Source organism: Octopus sinensis, linkage group LG7, assembly GCF_006345805.1.
Source record: "Octopus sinensis linkage group LG7, ASM634580v1, whole genome shotgun sequence".
NCBI lineage: Eukaryota > Metazoa > Mollusca > Cephalopoda > Octopoda > Octopodidae > Octopus > Octopus sinensis.
This window is the reverse complement of record NC_043003.1, coordinates 85,990,541-86,010,862: the sequence shown is the minus strand read 5'-3', so window position 1 is coordinate 86,010,862 and position 20,322 is coordinate 85,990,541. Positions and strand designations below refer to the sequence as shown.

Sequence of the window (20,322 nt, the reverse complement as noted above, 5' to 3'; positions counted from 1 at the left end):
GCGACATGGTGATCTTATATCAAGATAAACAGCACATGACCTTGCAGGTGGAGCCCAGTTAGAATTTTCTTCAGGTTGAGTAGCCCATCCCGCTCAAACGGTCCCTGAATAAGGGTTGTTTAAGGATGTTGAAAGAACCACCCATGTTTCCAGAGGTGAACTATTCAAACCCCAAAGAATCCCTCTCAACACATGGCTATGATGCTCCCCCACTACTTCTGCTCGTGATCAGAGATGCACATATCGTCAGCCACTAAGGGACATGCTCAACTGGTTAAGGTCAAACAACTGACAAGCAAATCTGTGGTATTGAGCAGAATATTTGCTGTAGCCCATTATTATTATTATTATTATTATTATTATTATTATTATTATTATTATAAAGCGAAAGAAATACCTTTCAGTATTTGATTCGATTGTAACATCTCTGCTAATATGTCTCTGCAAGCATTTTATGCATAATGCAAAAAACAATATTAGAAAATGAAAATGTTTTGTAATTCTATATCACATAGGATTCTCAGCAACATTAATTCAAAGCAAAACAAATATCCTGCGGCTGCAATTCCCATTTAGACTAATTTTTTACACTCCTCCTCAATTAAAACGTAGTGCGGCGAAATTCTTTCAGTTATTTTTATTATTGTACACAGAAATACGCTCATATTACTTCAGTGTCAGCAAAGGAATATTTTTTCTTCCTCTGCTCATAAAAAGACCAATAATTTAACATTACATTACGATGTTTGAAAGAGAAAATATATTAAGCATTTCTTAAGTAATATAAGATTTTAATGCAGAAGATTGAAGCAGTCACCCACTTCTTTATTTTTATTGTTTTATCATATTGAAAATGGTTTGTATTTTTGTACAGAAAAGAACTTGTATTTACCATTTTCCATCACTAAATCTACAATATTCGATCCTATAAAAAAATTATTGTTCTTTATATTTACTTCTTTATTTTATCATTATTATTCTTTTAATAAAAGGATTTTGTATTCGTAAACTAAATTCTCTGCCCAAATAATCGATATGGTCCGCTTTCCGATTACACACTTTCTTCATCCTAGCATTTCTCTAACCGCTGAATATTTACGTTTTACAATGTATGTGATGAGGTGTTTGTGTACAGCTTTATGTATGCATGTACATGTGCGTAGCGCATGCAAGGCCGAGTGATTAAGAAGTTCTTTTTGCAATCATGAAATCTCATGTTCGATCCCATTGCATAGCGAGTATGAAATTGAGAAGATGGAAACTATATGGAAGCCTATTGGATGGGAAGTACCAATATTTTCTGAAGTACCAATATTTTCTAGGTTTAGCATTGCTTTCCATCACCCCTTAGATAACGAAACGTGTACTAGTAATATCCTTTGGCATATTCCAATAGTTATACACCGTCTTATTAAAAAATAGCGCTGAATTTACTCGAAAGAAATCATGTATATTTGTTGCCAAATATTTTACATCTTGAAGACGGATGACGGATGATGAATGTGTCAAGAATCAGTTGAGTGCCTAACTAAATACTTTATGATATTCATCTTCATTCCTCACTAGTTCAAATCTTACTGGAATCGGCTTTGTCTTAACTACCAGTAATACATTGAGGTCGATTCAAATATACCTCCTTCTACAAATGTATGACTTAGAGACATTAAAAAAAACGTAATATCATCGAGATATTCAATGGCCGAGGAACCTGGTTTGTGGGTTGTAACTATTAAGTGCTTCTAATGTTCTATATTTGGTATAGTAACAAACCTCCTAATAATTCATGGCAACTAGTTCATCCCTTTATTTTTAAATATTTTATTTCATTATTGACTAGCCAGTTATAGATTTGTTAGCCATCAGTAAAATTTTCCTGTTCTGTATATACTGAGGGCAACTTTTTGTGTATTTATATTCTTAACTAACGAAACACACATTGCTAAAAAGTTACTTTTATTATTAAATGTAAGCGTAAATGACAGATAGCGATAGATTATATTTATTGCTCAATCTTAATGTCTTCGGGGTATTGTTCAAATAAAATTGAAAATAAATAGCCACAAAAAGTAAACAAAACTTATCTGAGAGCCAAAACTTCTAACTCATAGGAAATAAATAGATTTTGACTTTTTTTCTGATCGTGCTTTGTTTGATGTAGTTTTATGATGTTCTTCTACAAAGCTGCAACATGTATTTATTCTGTTTTAGTGGCTTCGTAGTAAAAGAAGTTGCTTTTTTCGACAAAGCAATTTCCTGTCATTCATTTTTCTTTATGTATATTTTTATCTTTGGTGACAGTGACCTGGTTGATAACCGAATACAATATATCGCTGAAAATGCGTTTAAACCTTTAAATAACCTGCAGGAACTGTAAGTATTTCATTATTATTTTTTTTCTATTAACTAAATAAACTATTATGCTATTGTATGTTATATTGTTGTAATACTATTTCCATTACCGAAGAATAGGTTTTGAACAAGCGTCTCCAGTAACATTGCTGATGGATTTGCTTCTTTACATTGATAGTGAACTAGATGTGAAGCTAGAGGTACAAGTCTACTATACTTCAGTCTCATCACTCAGAATATTGATAATTTACTCCATTAATAATAGTAGTGATAATGGTCACATTTATGTAATACTAGCAGTATCGCCCGGCGTTGCTCGGGTTTGTAAGGGAAATAACTATAAAGCATTTTTAGAGAGTTATAGCCAAAAAATAGCAAAATAATGGGAAAAAAATTATGGTAAATTTTTTTTGATAGTTAAAAAGGTCGAGTTGCGTCCCCTAGACCATCTGTGGTTTGTGTTTCTGATTGTCGACCCCATGTAGAATTTATCGATCTTTTTCAGAACTGGGGGAACTTTTCAAAATTTTCGCTGCGTTAGTTTTGAATTATGACATTGGGCTATGTGTGTGTCAAGTTTCATCAGAATCGGTTGAAAGCCATGGTCAGGGTGAGGGTACAACCAAACAGACACACAGAAACACACACAGACAAACTGCCGTTTATATAGAGAGAGATAATTGACAGCTAGAAATATCAATTTGTGGCTGGTTTCATTCGATATAAATATTAATGGATATATAGGTCGGAGCATTTACATAGAGAGTTTTCAACATCTAATGGTAATTATGCTAGAAACTTTATTATTAAAAAACATAGAATGAAGAATAAAAGAAAAGAAATATAGATCTAAATGAATTATACTAAATACCTGATTATTTCTTCAGTCAAATTACTCCATGTTTTGAAGCCAACTTTCACTGTGAGAATTCAATTTCGACACAACAGCATATCTTCTATCTGAAAAACTATCATGCAAAGCGCCCATGTTTTGAAAGTAACCTTGTCTGTGAGAATCATCTAAGACATGATTGCATACTTTCCATCTGAAAAACTGTCAATTAAACTGCCTCAATAGGTAACGCTGTCTGAGTACTTCTTGCTTCAATAAGTAGCGCTGTCTGAGTATTACCTTTACTCGCTGTCTCAAATTCCAGACCTACATTAGCTAACGAAAACATCGTCAGCATGATCAAGATGGCGTGCAAGTCTTTAGATCAAAATGCCTTTTCTCTGTGCTACACTACATACACTGTCACAGAATATGAAAGAATTAATGTGCTCTGGAGCGAGTTTTAATATTTAGAGTGTTCCTATTGATGTTTCACAGGCTTTCTTAGACCAATACCAACAGTTCAACCATTTGTCAAGCATTTAAAGATTTACATTACGAAAAATGTCAATGACAACATATAGATGAGGAGTATTTTATGTTCGACAAACAATAGCTCATAGTCAATGAGGTAATAAAAACCAGCACTCCGTTGGTTGTGACAACGAGGGCTCCAAATGATCCGATCGACGGAACAGTCTGCTTGGGAAAGTAACGCGCAAGTTGCTGAGCACTCCACAGACACGCGTACCTTTCATGTAGTTTTCAGGGGATTCAACATGACATTGATTATGACAAGGCTGGCTGTTTGAATTACATTTTTGCCAGCTGATTGAACTGGAGCCACATGATATAAAACGTCTTGCTCAAGGACACAGCGCGCCGTCGGTATCGAACTTACGACCTTATAGTCGTCAGCCGAATACCCTAACCACTAAGCCACGCGCTTTCACAATGAGGTAATGATGGCTTTTTGGAAAGAATGAAACAGCAGCTTGCAACATTTTCTGCAGAGTAATACAGTTATAAACGCAAAAAGTTTAAATTATTATAACAATGAACAATTCTGAACCTTGGATGCGCACGTGCGTGTGTGACAAGATAGGAGACTTGCTATCATTGAAAAATTGTGAAGACATTAGCATGAAACCATTAGTATAATGTACTTTTCTACAATAGGCACATGGTATGAAATTTTGGCGGGAGGGAAAAACATCGACCCCAGGGCACGAGTGGTAATTATCTCATCAATCCCGAAAAGAAAATAGGTAAAGTCAACCTCGGCGGAATTTAAATTCAGAATGTAAAGACGGACGAAATGCTGCCAGGTATTTTGCGCAGTAACGATTCTGCCAGCTCCTCGCCTTGCCCCTTAGTATCACACAGATTTCAAAGCTTGGCACAAGATCAGCAACTTCAAGGGAGTGGGTAAATCGATTACATAGACTCCAGTGTTCAACTGGTATTTATTTTATCAACTCTTGAAACGATGAGAGGCAACTCAGGAATTTGAACTCAGGATGTAAAGACGGACGAAATACCGCCAAGCATTTTGCCCGGCGCGGTAACGATTTTGCTTGCTCACCGCTTTGCCCATTGATATCTTACTATAAAAGGAATACATCATCAATGCGGTGTTGATCCCTCACACTTTTAGCTCATTGCTAACATTTACACAGATACACACACATACACAAATACTCAAACACACATAAACACAAACACATACACATGTGTGTGTGTAATAACTCGTCAGTCAAAATTGACCGTGACCTGTAACTTCAAAATGAGGGAATAATAAAAGATTTCTCATTTATGGATTCAGTTGTGGCCGATAATACTTATTTGGAAAGATAAATGTTTGTCACACATCGTACACTGCATAAAGGCCCCATAATTCCTGTAGTTTGCCTCACATCTTCGCCAAAATTAATCTTTTATTTGCTTATGGCCTACAAATAAATTTGCAGGCAGGCACTTGCGCACAAATTCAAATAGGGGACCCCTAGGTGGGCATTAAACCGATTTTGATGAATGTTGAAATTGATATCTTCACTACAACAAAACGTTATAACTGTTTTAGTTGTTGTTTGGTTTTCACGAAACGCGACGTATTGATTACCCATGGCTCACAGAGGAAAGTGAACATAAACTTTTACTTCAATTTATCAAGGGGCCCACTGGGGGTGCAGTGAGTCCCTTCAACTTATCTATTGAAGTTCACATTAACACTGTATTAATACCTGATAACGTTTGAAGTTTACTTCGATTTTAACTTTACGGGATACCTTGATTAACCATTACCTAAAGCTGTTGTTCAAGACACTGTTTATATCTGGAACAAGCAAGGGGACCCCAGAGGGTAGTAAGCTCCGGTGAGTCATTTATTGAATTCGGCTATTGTAATGCAGCAAAGGGTCATAGCTTCGATAACTGGTAGTCTCATAAAATGAATTTTGACTCAGTTGTTTTTCATTTACTACAGATGAAGATACAGTGAGGCACATTTACTTCCATTTCAATTCAGTAAGAGGACCCCCTCAAGGACATGAGCCTAAATCATTAACCCATAAAAGTTCAAACCGCCACAATAAAACAGCATCAGAACCTCGGGAGTTTATTATGGTTATTGCCTGCCATAAGATAAAGTACCGCACTTTCGTTATCACTTGAATAAGTGATAAGGAATCCCCTAGGGAGAGCAGTGAGCCCCTTTGGACCAATTTTAAAGTTCATATTATGGTAGCAGCAAAGCATTTTAACTTCTAGAAATAACAGTCAATTTAAACGAAATTTGACGCATCGGTTATTCATGTCCTACAAATGGAGTAGCGAACTTTTAAATCCTCCTGACTAAAGATTAAATTGTTACCATCGGATTCATCTTTGGTGGCAGCAATGCCGCAGAGATATTTCATAGTGAACGTTTAAAGGCCCTCTTTAGGACCAATATCTGTAAATTGTTAATTCTATAGTCATGTTTGACAGAAGTCTTTCTGTTCATTTGAACGACTACTCCGTTTAGAGTTATACCGGGCAACGTCGAGTACCTCAGCTAGTTGTTAAAGTAATTACTTCTATTGCATGCAATTTGATTTACTGAATCAAATATAGCTTTTCTTTATATGAATGTAGGTATTAAAATAAATCGATAACTACAACAGGCAAAGGAGACAAAGGTGTTCATTCAAAGATATATAAAAATGTACACACTAAAGCAAACGATATAACACGTATGTATCTTTATAAGAAAGTGGCGAGCTGGCAGAATTGTTAGTATTCTAGGCAAAATGCTCAGCGGCATTTAGCTCGCCTTTACGTTCCGAGTTCAAATTCCACCAAAGTTCATTTTCATCTTTTCGGGGTCCCTGAAACTAACTGAGCACTGGTGTCAATGTTATCGACCTGATCCCTCTCCCGAAATTACTGGCCTTGTGCCAAAATTTGAAACCAGTATTCCTGTTTAGAATATATTTTAAAACATTTTTTTCGCACAATGACACATTCGAATGTCATAGGATGGTATAAGATGCCAGAGTCAAAGCCTTCAAGCTAAATTTTATTTCTGATTGAATGATAACACATTTCCCGTTGTCAGTTCTCTCTAACTGTAGTCAACAGACTAGAGCAGAATGTATTCTGTCAAGCTGACTAGCTCACAAATTATTCTCCTGAAAAGACGATGTATCCGGTGGTGACCCATCAACAGCCGTGTACTATTTTACATTTCAGTTTATGAATCGATATTCGGTTTAGGGTGTCTAGTATGTTTTTTTTCTTTAGACATAAGAGAAAAAATCCCGGGAAGGTCACATAAATATTATAATACGAGCGTGTATATGAATACTAACGCATGTTAAAACGATTTATTCTTATCCTTAGTCATCTCATAAATATTCTAGACATTACTACAATCAAACACAAATCTGTTAAATGGGTTTAGCATTTTATCCAAGTTATCCTTGCACACAATATTCAAAACAATTTCTCTTCCTCGATTCTTTGAATTGTAAAATTCTAATGGACTTCAAAGCAAAAATATCAAAAACTAATTGAAATCTGATCAAATATCTGTCGACAAGGTCAGACATTCTATTACGTTTGATTGCACATATCTGAATAAATCAAATTGTGCACAAACATAAACAGACATGTACGTTTACACAGAAAACTCACAGACACGGATATATAAGAGAAAAACAGGAAAATAAAAGCATGTGACTCATGAAAAAGTGAAAAAAAACTTACTGTATATAAATATTGATTTCAAATTTTGGCACGAAGCCAGCAATTTCAGGGAAAGAGCCAAGTCGATTAAATCAACTCCAGACTGGAACTTATTTTATCGGCCCCGAAAGGATGAAAGGCAAAGTCTACCCCGGTGGCATGTGAACCCGGAACATAAAGACAGGCGAATGCCGCTATGCATTTTCTCCGGGGTGCTAACGATTCTACCAGCTCACAGCCTTAAGTCGACCTTTGGGTATTTGAACTCAAGATACAGAGACAGAAGGAACACCGCAAGGTTTAACATTGGTATAATGCCTCATGTAGGGGTGAATTGATTATATTGATACAAGTATTTGTTTGATATTCACTTCATCGATCTCAAATGGCTATAAGGTGAATTTAATATCGGTGGTTTTGAATTTTAGAACTTAAAGAAGCTTAAATAAACTCCATGATGCATTCTGCGTGTTTCTTTACCTATCCGGTCATCGAACGCCTCCAAAGTATACACACAGTTGTCTTTGTACTCCTTCCCATTCCATATTTTGGAGGGGGAGTACAGAGAATTTAAATCGACCTAGTACTTTTACATTTCCTAGAGGATGAAAGCAAAGTTGATTCATTTAAAGTTTGATCTCTACCATAAAGCGACGCAACTAAATATACCCAGGGATTTTGCTGGGTATATGAAACTACCAACCACATATTCACACTGATGATGATTTTTAACTATAGAATATGTACATATAAATAAATAATTATAATATTGCTTTCAACTTTGGGCACAAGACCAGGAGGAGAGGTTAAGTCGATTACATCGACTCCAGTGTTCAACTCGTACTTATTTTATCGACCTCGAGCGGATGAAAGACAAAGTCGAGCCCCACCGGAATCTGATCTCAGAACGTGAAGATGGAGGAAATGCTGCTAAGCACTTTTCCCGGAGAGCAACGATTCTGCTAGCTCGCTGTTTTAAATTATAACAATATTGGTTTCAAGTTTTGGCACAAGACCAGGAATTTTGGGGAATGGGTTAGGCTCGCCGCATTAAATTATAATAATACTAGCAAAGAGAATTATATTGCATACTAATATAATTTTAGTTACATCTCATACTAACCTCATAACCTCATATTAGACTGACAAACATTCGTCGTGAATAGAACGCCAATCGTTGTAGTATTACCTAGTAAACAGCTGACTAAACTGGTACAACATAAAATTAAGCTGGTTTGAGAATCGAAACTAAGATCTTGCGATCATGAGCACAATGCCTTTACCACCATATATTTATATATTTACATATATATATATTTCTACCTGCTATATATATTTATTTCTACCTTGTTTCGCTTTAGTATGTCCCTAATTCAGATTATTCCCAGCTATTCTTTAGCTCTTTACCTCTATATTAATACCTATTTCTGGTTTTGAGGTCTATTTAAATAATTGCATTAATAAATTTTGATTTAACTTGTTAAATTGACCCATATTTAAGCATTTATAATTACGTTTATTTGCATATATTTATTCCTTTAATTTTTATTTATTATTTATTTGTTAAATACTACATCTCTTTACCTGCGCCTCTTAACATATTTACATGTGATATGTAACCAAGGGAACGTTGCATATATGAAATTTTAAAATGTTTGTCCAATAGGTCTTTATCGATATTAGTCTAGCTCAATAATAAATTTTTAAGGGGTGAAAGGTAATATTTTGTAAGTCTTTATTCATTTATTTTTTTCTCTATCTGTTTTCACTCTTCACTGTATCTATCTTGCTTTGTTTGTTTTACTTTATTCTTGTTTTTAATTTATAATTTTTATGTACCCTAACATTAAGTTAATACTCTTATTCGTCTTTTAACCCTTTCGATATTTATAAGAAGTAATAGTTTGCTTGGAATGCCTTCCACCCTAATTATATAATAATGATAACTATCCACACTTGAATTAAATTACATACTTAATTTTCTATTGAGTTAATACAGATAGACATAATATCACAATATTACTTTTTTACCAATTATATCTACTTTAGTTTTTCTTGTAATTAACACTCTAGATATTGTTATATTCTTACTTTACAACTCCAGTATACACAACCTTACTCCCCTTCTAAGGTCTATACCATGTTTTAAACTATGTTCTTTAACGTGTTGCAGCCGTTTACTCAACATGCAACAATTGAACACCTATTTTGTATATCTTAAACTACTTCTGAAGAGATTCGACTTTCAAATAAGTCTTAATTTTATTAATTAATTTTCTGAAAGTCTGGAACTGAAACAGCTAATGATAAAAAATTAATTTCCTCTCTATTTTCTCATCTTATTATTTATATATATATATATATATATATATATATATATATATATATATATATATATATATATATGTATATATATATATGTATATGTATATATGTATATATATATACATAAATATATATATATATATATATATATATATATTATATATATATATATACGTCAATACTCGTGCCCTAGGGTGATAAATGATCATGTGACTACATTATGAGATAATCTTGCACTAGTTTCTATGTTTGTTTGTTTCCTCTTTGTTCTTTTCTTTCTCCACTTTCTCATCATTTTCCTTTTATTTCTACGTCTTGTATATTATTTTTCTCTCACTTTCTTTCTCTCTCTCTCTCTCTCTCTCTCTCTCTCTCTCTCTTTCTCTCTCTGTTCTTCTTCTCTCACTTTGTTCTTTACTCCTCTTTCTCGTTTTTTTTTTCATTTGTTTTCTTTTTAATTAATGCAAAATACAACGACTATAACATAAAGAACTTACTCTCTGCACTTGCCATACCTCATGCCCATGATGCCCGAGAGACATCTTTCTTGAAATGAAATCATTAAAAAAAAATATCAATTGTTTGGAATAAATCCTGTAGGAGACTTAACAGCCGTATTTAATTAAACTAACAATTTGTTGATATCGTTTTATCCTTTTGTCTTTCTAATTCCAGGAGGAGTGGTTTTCTGATTGTTATTTAGACATGAGAATAATTGTTTGAAAATAGGGATGTTAATTCTGTAGTTGGTTTTAATTAAGATTTGTGTACGTATGAAGCTAAATATCAGTTTATTTCCGCAAAATCTTAGGGTCAAATATTTTTCCTCACAGTTGCATTCGATTGCTTCAACCTCAATATATTTCTTAGAGAAGCAAACAAAGAGGTTTCTATATGGCTTATAGATTTACCATAAATAGCCACTGTACATCTTTGAATAAAGAGCCTAATTTCTTCAAAATATAATGGATATCTTCGACAATACTGTGCTAAATATACGTAAAGGCTGCATGGTGCAACACTTTTGGTCATCGGTCGTGTTTGATCATGTGTTATCTGGAACCAGACAACAATAGCAACAACAATTGGTTTACATTTCGTGAAAGTTGTGGGGAAGTGAAAGTTTAAGAACGTATGAAAGAAAAGGAACATTCGTAGTGTTCGATTGTATCAATCTTAGAATATTACTGGCAATTATTCTATGGAACTCTTAGAAATTAAATATCAAATCAGCATCTGGAGAGATTGCAATTTATAAGGTTCCACAGCTATTAACATCTGAACTTTCCGACTTTTGTCCCTTTTTGACTTTGGTCACTTTGGAAGTAATTTTCATGACATTAATAATAATATCAAGAAGACTGCTTCCATTGTTATTAATGACATTTAAAATATTTTTGCTATGTTCAGCAGGCAAAATATGTATATATTATTTGCTTGTTTCGTTTCTTCCTTTTTGAAATATGTTTATTATCAAAATATCGTTACTTTTCTCCTTGAAAATGTCACAGTTTTTCTGTGTGATTAATTTGTACCTTTCCTTCTTTTCCCTCGTTGCTTTTCTATACTAGTGAGGTTCTGACAGGCGTTGTGACTCTCCGTTTAGTAGTATTTACCACACTGCTGGTCGAATATAAACAGAAAAGAGTTAATGTCTGTAATATTTTAAAATAGCCAACTATTTACAACAAACATTCCAGGAAACATTCCCGGAAGGTTCGCCAGAAGAAATATTTTACAAGGATAGCTTTTTCCTTCAGTTCTGATTGCTAAGAAAACAGTAGAACGACAAGCCGCACATCTTTCTATGACAGGTAAAAAGTGGCTCCCATAGCTTCTCATCTTAACTGATTGGAAGTGTTATCATGTACATGATTTGTCTTGGTATAAAAGCTGGGCTACAACTCAGTATCACAGATTTGCTTGTCAATTGTTTGACCATAACCAGTTGAGCATGTCCCTTGGTGGCTAAGGATATGTGCAACTCTGATTACGAGCAGAAGTAGTGGGGGAGCATCATAGATATATATTGAGAGAAATTCTTTGGAGTTTGAATAGTTCACCTTTGGAAACATGGGGTTTTCGTTCAACATCCTTAAACAACCTTTATTGAGGAACCTTTTGAGTGGGATAAGCTACTTGATGTGAAGAAAATTCTAACAATGTCATGCACTGCTTATCTTGATAGTAGATCAGCAAGTCACACACATATGGTTGTGATGTACGAGCCTGGTATGCCCTTATCAGATGGGTAGTCATGATGAATATATTGGGCTTCGTATATTTGTATCCCAGCGTCCTTTGAAGGCATGCACTGCTCTCCCACTCAATACTACTACTTTTACTACTACTACTACTACTAATAATAATAATAATAATAATAATAATAATAATAATAATAATAATGATAATAATAATAATAATAAATGCCCTGATGCAGTACCAGGCAGTGGCTCTCATGGCTTCTTATCTTAACTGATTGGAAGTGTCATCATGTACATTGGTTTGTCTTGGTATAAAAGATGGGCTACAGCAAATATTCTGCTCAATACCACAGATTCACTTGTCAGTTGTTTGACCTTAACCAGTTGAGCATGCCCCTTAGTGGCTGACCATGTCGCGCACATGTGGTTGTGATGCATGTGCCTAGTGTACCCTTATCAGACGAGTAGTCATGATGGGTATACTGGGCTTCATATATTTTACCCCAGTGTCACTTTGATGGCATGCACTACTCGCTCACTCAACAACAACAACAACAACAATAATAATATTATAATAATAATAATAATAATAATAATAATAATAATAATAATAATAATAATGATAATAATAATATAGAAAGGATTCGGGTAACTCCTCCTGAAGATATAGAGTTAAAATTAAAAGAAGTGTGCCATTGTTATCTAGTGAATGATATTTTGACATCATGTGTGTCTTCAACTGGTTCAAAAAATAAATTTTTCAATCTATTTCATTTTGGTTAATATAGAAAGAATTGAGGTAACTCCTCCTGAAGATATAGAGTCAAAATTAAAAGAAGAGTGCCATTGTTATCTAGTGAATGATATTTCGACATCATGTGTGTCTTCAACTGGTTTAAAAAATAAATTTGTCAATTAATTTCATTTTGGTTAATATAGAAAGGATTGAGGTAACTCCTCCTGAAGATATAGAGTCAAAATTAAAAGAAGAGTGCCATTGTTATCTAGTGAACGATATTTCGACATCATGTTTGTCTTCAACTTGTACAAAAAATAAATTTGTCAATTTATTTCATTTTGGTTCATATGGAAATTATTGAGGTAACTCCTCCTGAAGATATAGAGTCAAAATTAAAAGAAGAGTGTCATTGTTACCTAGCGAACGATATTTCGACATCTTGTGTGTCTTCATGAATGCCTTCCCTGAGAGCCATGAACTGCTAACAAAACTTTACAACAATGATTTGCAACAACCTAGAATGATTCCCTCTTGGCTAGTTAATGGTGTTACATTCCTACTTCCAAAAAATCAAGAAACAAATGATAATAATAATAATAATAATAATAATAATAAAGCCAGACATAGCCTTAATTGAGAAAGAAAACAAACTATGCTGGATCATAGACATAGCATGCCCAGCTGACAACAGAGTATGTTGTCTGGTCGAGAAGTATTCTTGTGTAGGTAGTGGGTAGCGATTTTCTTCACTACTTCAGGGAGTGACGACCCTGCCTGACACGAGTCCCGGGCTCGGCTGGCCCCGGTTGACAGTACCCGGTATGGGCCCCTATCTAGGGTTACAGAAAGGTGACAACCTTCAACGAAATCCGGATTGGAGCCCCGTAGGTGGCTTAGCGTTCGACTCGACACTCTTCCGGCAGCTCATGCAACCAATCTGGTGCCAAGCGTATTGTTCTACACTCCTTTGGACTACGTCAGCAAGGTCGAGAGAGGAATCCTGACGACTGGGCTACCCAGGATTTTCTTACATCTAGCTCAGACCTGCGCAAAACTGGAGAGGACATGAAATGTAAAAACCAGACTGGATTAGTTTATGCGCAACTCCATTGTCTCCCGAGACAAAAGGATACCAACAACAACATGGTGTTTGAAAAAGTGGTGTTGTTTTAACATACGAGGAACTCGCATCTTAATTTATATTTCACTCTACAAAGGGCCTTCATTCAACAAACTCCCTTGCAGTGTTAACGTGATAGAACTTCAGAAAATAGTGTTACTAGGTTCCGCACACATTTTATGCCGTGTACTCTCCATGAGATGAGGACCTGCTGTGACCCTAGGATCAAGGGATGACCTCGGTTCAGCAGAAGACAACGGACCATATTCTACTTTTTAAAAGAATGATGATGATGATGATGATGATGATGATGATGATGATGATGATGATGATGATGATGATGATGATGATGATGATGATGATGATGATGATGATGATGATGATGATGATGATGATGATTATGATGATGTTGATGATGATGATAATTATTATTATTATTATTATTATTATTATTATTATTATTATTATTATTATTATTATTATTATTACTATTATTATAATAATTGAAGCTATGCTTGGATTCTCAAAACTACACACCGTCCCAAAAATAGCCCTGCTAGGAACAGCCCACATCCTATGCAAGACACAATCAATCCAATAATACAACCTAAACAAAATAATAATTATTATATTATTATTATTATTATTATTATTATTATTATTATTTCTCATAAAGCTAGGAATTTGTGGTAAAACGTCGATAAACTCAACTTCAGTTTTACATTATTTTATCGATACCGGGAGGACGAAAGGTGAAGCTGGCCTCTGCGTATAAGCATTAGGAGGTGTCGGTGAAAAATATGAATTTTTATGGCATGCATCGCAATTAATATATTACTTTTATCACAGGTATTTCATCGAGTTCACGTTCATGCTGATAACTTTATCAAGCAGGATACGTTAGTGAGTATTAATGCCGCTAACCTAACCAATTACAGTATAAATTATTTACTGCTGTTGAAATGTGTTGTGCATGCCGTGGCAACTATTTAGATATAAGTTTGAGGAGACAACGGAAGTTAATTTTATGCACTACAGATACAGCAATGTGTCGGTGATGGTTGGCTTGTAATCTAAGTCCCTGACGACTACTAATGAATTTGTAAAAATTATTTCATTGATTTGTAGCTTTTTAAATGCATTAATGAGCATTGGGACTTTAAATCTCATTCAACTTAATGAAATGTATTTTATATAATTATTTTAAAAGATGTTTATATTTCGTATTTGAAACTCATATTCATTAAAACCTTTAATTGTAATTCATTCCTTAGGGATATATTCGTTATCCTGGGGGTTATTATAGGGGTTATTATAGGATTCTTATAAGATCTATATTTGCTAATATAATTGCCAAAATACAAACAAAAAGCAATATTACTTTCTTCTTCATAGCTCTTCAAAATGGCGTGTATGTCAAGAGAGGTACACTGTTATTCCATTCACTTGGTGTTTGAAAAAGTGGTGTTGTTTTAACATACGAGGAACTAGCATCTTAATTTATACTTCACGAGCGTAAATATTAAAGGCGCCGACGAGAGTCTATGCATCTACGTAGTTACTGGATCTGTTAGAAATAGTAGCCCCATCATACTATCTTAAAAATACAGGAAGGAAAACATTGGAAAATATAGTAATTGATAACTAAATGGATAAGATGATTATAACCTGCGTCTGCAACACTTGGTAAATAGAAATATTCGGTATATTTATTTGATGTGGGCAGTGTAGAGTCAAAAGTTTCGAATTTTCGGATATTTCCATTCATCTGAAAGTGAGAAAAGAAGGAAAGATTATGAATGCAGCACTTTATAGGCGATGAATATTGGAAACTTTCTATTTTTTGATATATGAAAAAATACCTAGTGGCTTTTCATAGTAAGCTTCATTAGTCGAAGCTGACCCAGGGCTAACACAACAATGATACAATAATGCTGATTGTTTGACGTATTTTTATTCAAAAGAGCCTGATAAACTTCATTAAATAAAAGTTGAAATACTTTAATTAATTACTAATAATTTATTATGTAGCCCAGTAACTTTGTAATCCGGGCTTGGTCTGCGTAATATAATCATTTATGTGTATGTGTGTATGTAGGTATGTATATATGTATCTAATGCAACGCATAATGGACCTGTTACCCTAATTCATATCTACTTTATGTATATATATATATATATATATATATATATATATATATTTATAATAGGATTAGCTCGTATACGAGTAGGTATATATTTGTAAAAAATGAAGTTCGAAAATGCTGCTATATTATACAATTTTTAATTTTTATATATACATTATAACATGTTTCAGTTCGTGAAATGAACCTTATCAAAAAAAGTTATATATAAAAAAAGACAGCTCATGCCGTCAAACACAAGAAATTCATTTACAATACACAACGGAGTCAGACATCTTAAAGTTCATATATAGTTTGAAGTAAGTTCATTCATGCTATATGTTCAAAGTGTTCGATGCAGTGGCCCACGGTGGCGATACGTATTCAATATAAAAAACAGATCAAAGTGGTGGAAAGCAGTCAATACAGAAGATTGATGTTCCCGAAAGAGCGAGGAATTCATTTTTACCTTGAGCAATTGTGATGACCCATGGTGGGTGTTCGCTGGGTGATTCTGGTGAGTCTTGTGAATTGTTCGGGTTTTATAATGCCTGTTAGGTGGTCAGTCCAGCGTAGCGTGACGTCATCAACGTTTTAACCAATCGTTTCGTTAACCCGAACAATTCACAAGACTCACCAGAATCACCCAGCGAACACTCACCATGGGTCATCACAATTGCTCAAGGTAAAAATGAATTCCACGCTCTTTCGGGAACATCAATCTTCTGTATTGACTGCTTTCCACCACTTTGATCTGTTTTTTATATTGAATACGTATCGCCACCGTGGGCCACTGCATCGAACACTTTGAACATATAGCATGAATGAACTTACTTCAAACTATATATGAACTTTAAGATGTCTGACTCCGTTGTGTATTGTAAATGAATTTCTTGTGTTTGACGGCATGAGCTGTCTTTTTTTATATATAACTTTTTTTGATAAGGTTCATTTCAGGAACTGAAACATGTTATAATGTATATATAAAAATTAAAAATTGTATAATATAGCAGCATTTTCGAACTTCATTTTTTACAAATATATATATATATATATATATATATATATATATATATATATATATAAGAGAAAACTGAGGTAAGAGAATCAGCAGGGAATATGCCTTTGATATATATATATTAGTTGAAAAAAGTTGAATTGGAAAGATAATGTTCTTTGCTATTTTCAATCTATATGTACATATATATATTTCTTTACTACCCACAAGGGGCTAAACACAGACGGGACAAACAAGGACAGACAAACGGATTAAGTCGATTATATCGACCCCAGTGTGTAACTGGTACTTAATTCATATGTACATATATATGCGTGTATGTGTGTATTTGCGTGTATATATGTGTGTATATGTATATATGTATATTAGAATGCTGTGAATGTATGCGAGGTTTGGCTAGGGAAAGAAAGAAAGAAAGAAAGAAAGAAAGAAAGAAAGAAAGAAAGAAAGGTATCTTTTTCTGAACTGGTTGAAATTAATGACAATTCCAAAGGTCAATTTTCTTTTAGTTATTGTTTTCTTTTGCGTGTTATCCAGCTGTTGAAAATAGACTTTGTCAAAATTGTTCTGGAAGATAATTAGATGCGTATGGGCGTTTGAGCAGGTGTGTTTATGAGGGTGTGTGTGTGTAGTATGTGTTGGTGCTTAAGTGAATTTTTCCAGTTATTTTAGTAACGGTAATGAAAACATTTTAATAAGGATTTCTCATGTGTACATAAATAATTTTTTTCTTTCTTTAAATATTCAGTTTAGGTAAGAACTTTTTTGATAAAATGTAGTGAGTTCTATTACTTTCCGGGATTTTGGGTCCTCCCTTAGACATGTGTGTCTGTTTATTTATTATTATTTTTTTTGTTTTGTAAAATATAAAATATATCCTTTATTTATGTGGAGTCTCGTATCTTTACGTGAATGCTTAGAAACGGGAGGTTATTAAGACTGGTTCCTATCGTGAATTTGTTAGATGAGTTAGTCCTCCCTTAGGCATTTGTAGAAGGGAAAGATCTTGAATCTGGTTTTTTCACGTATTTCCAGATGCTTACTCAACGGAATCTTGCGTAATTTCATTTTGTCTGATGTGTTATCTGTGGATTCTTGGATGTAGGCAAAGGAATTGTTGGTTACATTATAAGGCACAAAAAGAAAATGACTCTTCCCAGACACAACAGAATATGCTTCAATACACGAACTCATATAAAGAGTCTTACAAACCAAATCCAAAAACGAAAGTTAAGGGTGTTTTCCTCTAGTACTCAGCGTGCGGTCTTGGTAATGGAGTCCGTTTTGAAACGAACGTTTCAAAACGGATTCCATTATCACGTTTTTGAGAAAACTTTTTAGCAAACTTTACCTTCTATGTTTTTTCTAGCCAGTGTTTAGTTGCTTCCAGGCCCATACTGTGAGGTATATTAGTATAAAGATTACTAATATCGAAGCTTGTAAAGATATTCCATTCTAGGAGAATGGGTGCAATGTATTTGAGACAATCCATATCGTCTCATATATAACTGAGTATTAATGGGAATAGTGGTTTAAGGAGTATATCTAAACGCTGACTTAGTCGTCGTGTTTGGGATTTGTAACCCAGCGACTATTGGTCTCAGATTGTGATCTGCAGATCTCGGGATTTTCTGAATGCTGGTTCTTCTGTTCACTTTTGGCTCTCTGTATTTCCGAGCTTTTATGGATTTTGGGTTATCAGTAGAAATTGCTCTCTTTAATGTCAGAGTTACGTTAGTTATCTATTTCTTTGTCTGTGAAGGAGTCTGGGCATTGGTTAATTTACATTCTGACTTTACTAAGGCGGCGAGCTGGCAGAAACGTTAGCCGTATTTCGTCTGCCGTTACGTTCTAAGTTCAAATTCCGCCGAGGTCGACTTTGCCTTTCATCCTTTCGGGGTCGATAAATTAAGTAGCAGTTACGCACTGGGGTCAATGCAATCGACTTAATCCGCTTGTCTCTCCTTGTTTGTCCCCTCTGTATTTAGCCCCTTGTGGGTAGTAAAGAAATTGGTATTGCGTCTGTCTTTACGTTCTGAGTTCAAAATCCGCCGAGGTCGATTTTGCCTTTCATCTTTTCGGGATCGATAAATTAAATACCAGTTGCGTACTGCAGTCGATCTAAGGCCCAGAATTTCGGGCCTTGTGCCTAGTGTAGAAAATAATATTCTGATTTTACTCATTATTGTTTTGTTGGGGTTTTTTTCTGTCAGTAAGGCTTCCTTTTCTTCTCTACGAAGGTTTTGTTTGCATTTCACTGAGAGGAAATTTGGAAATTGTGTTGTTATATGTAAAATGTTTGTAAAAAATGAAAGAATTATTTTTGGCAGCTGACTCATTGTTTATATTCTTATTGCCGAAGAATTCTGTAAGGTGAAGGTAGCGACTAAAATGTTAAATATCTGCTTTTTGTTCTAAGAGTTTTAGAAGGGGTAAATTTGAAACCTTTCCATAAAAGATCCATTTCATTTCTGTTTAGGTTTCTTTTCGATAAATTTATAATCTTAGGGTTTATATATTCTGTGGGTGTGTTTGATTTTTTTTTGATCGAATCCTTAATAAAGGAGTTCTAATATTGTGTCCCAATTTCATGTTTCTGGGATTCTTGCTGTTTCTTCGTAGATGAGAGAATATTTCATGTTCTCTGTTTATATTACGTTGCATATAATGTTTGTCTTGTTCCCATTCTCTTTTTTGCTTCTTAAGCCATTCGGGATGTTTGTCATTGTTGGTCGTTACCAGTAGATTCCTTAAGCTTCCATGATGTCTATTTATATTATGACTGTTATTGTCTGTTTTTCCCTTGTCTTTCTCCCCATGTATTTGTCAATCTAGTGAATTTAATATCATAATAGCATTTTCTATATCTTAAGTGTTTGTGGTAGAGCTATGTTTCGGCATTGTAAAGAGAAAAGAAAACGATAGAGAGAGAGAAAGCGATAAGTAGAACGGAACATTTTCTTATAAAATATATATTTGCATCATCATACGCATATTTCGTTTATATAAAAAAATTATTTGTTATATAACGTAAATTACATAATCAAATTGCATTGTCAAGTCTTCAGAGATGCGTAACTCTCATTCGTAATATTACAATGTGGCTATCAGTGTTTCAACAACATCTGTGTTAAATTCGCTTAAGAATCTCGTTTATATATTTGATATTTAGTGGAGGAAACCCTCATAAAAATCTAGAAAGGGGAAATGGAGATTGCAAGAGAATTTCTGAATACTGTATATAACCAATGTTATCGGGTCACATATATGTGTGTCTGTGTGTGTATGTGTGTGTGTGTGTGTGTGTGTGTGTGTGTGTGGTGTGTGTGTGTGTGTGTGTGTGTGTGCGTGTGTGTATATGTGTGTATGTATGTGTACCACTTTT

General features: G+C 34.2%; 1 protein-coding gene across 1 annotated transcript in view; it reads left to right on the top strand.

Moving 5' to 3' along the window:
• LOC115214450 (leucine-rich repeat-containing G-protein coupled receptor 5-like) overlaps positions 1–20,322 on the top strand; it is a 524,866-nt gene that overhangs the window by 291,746 nt on the left and 212,798 nt on the right. The window contains exon 16 of the mRNA XM_036504410.1: positions 2,299–2,370. Within this exon, the coding sequence (XP_036360303.1) occupies positions 2,299–2,370 (72 nt within the window). The remainder of the gene's footprint in view (positions 1–2,298; positions 2,371–20,322) is intronic.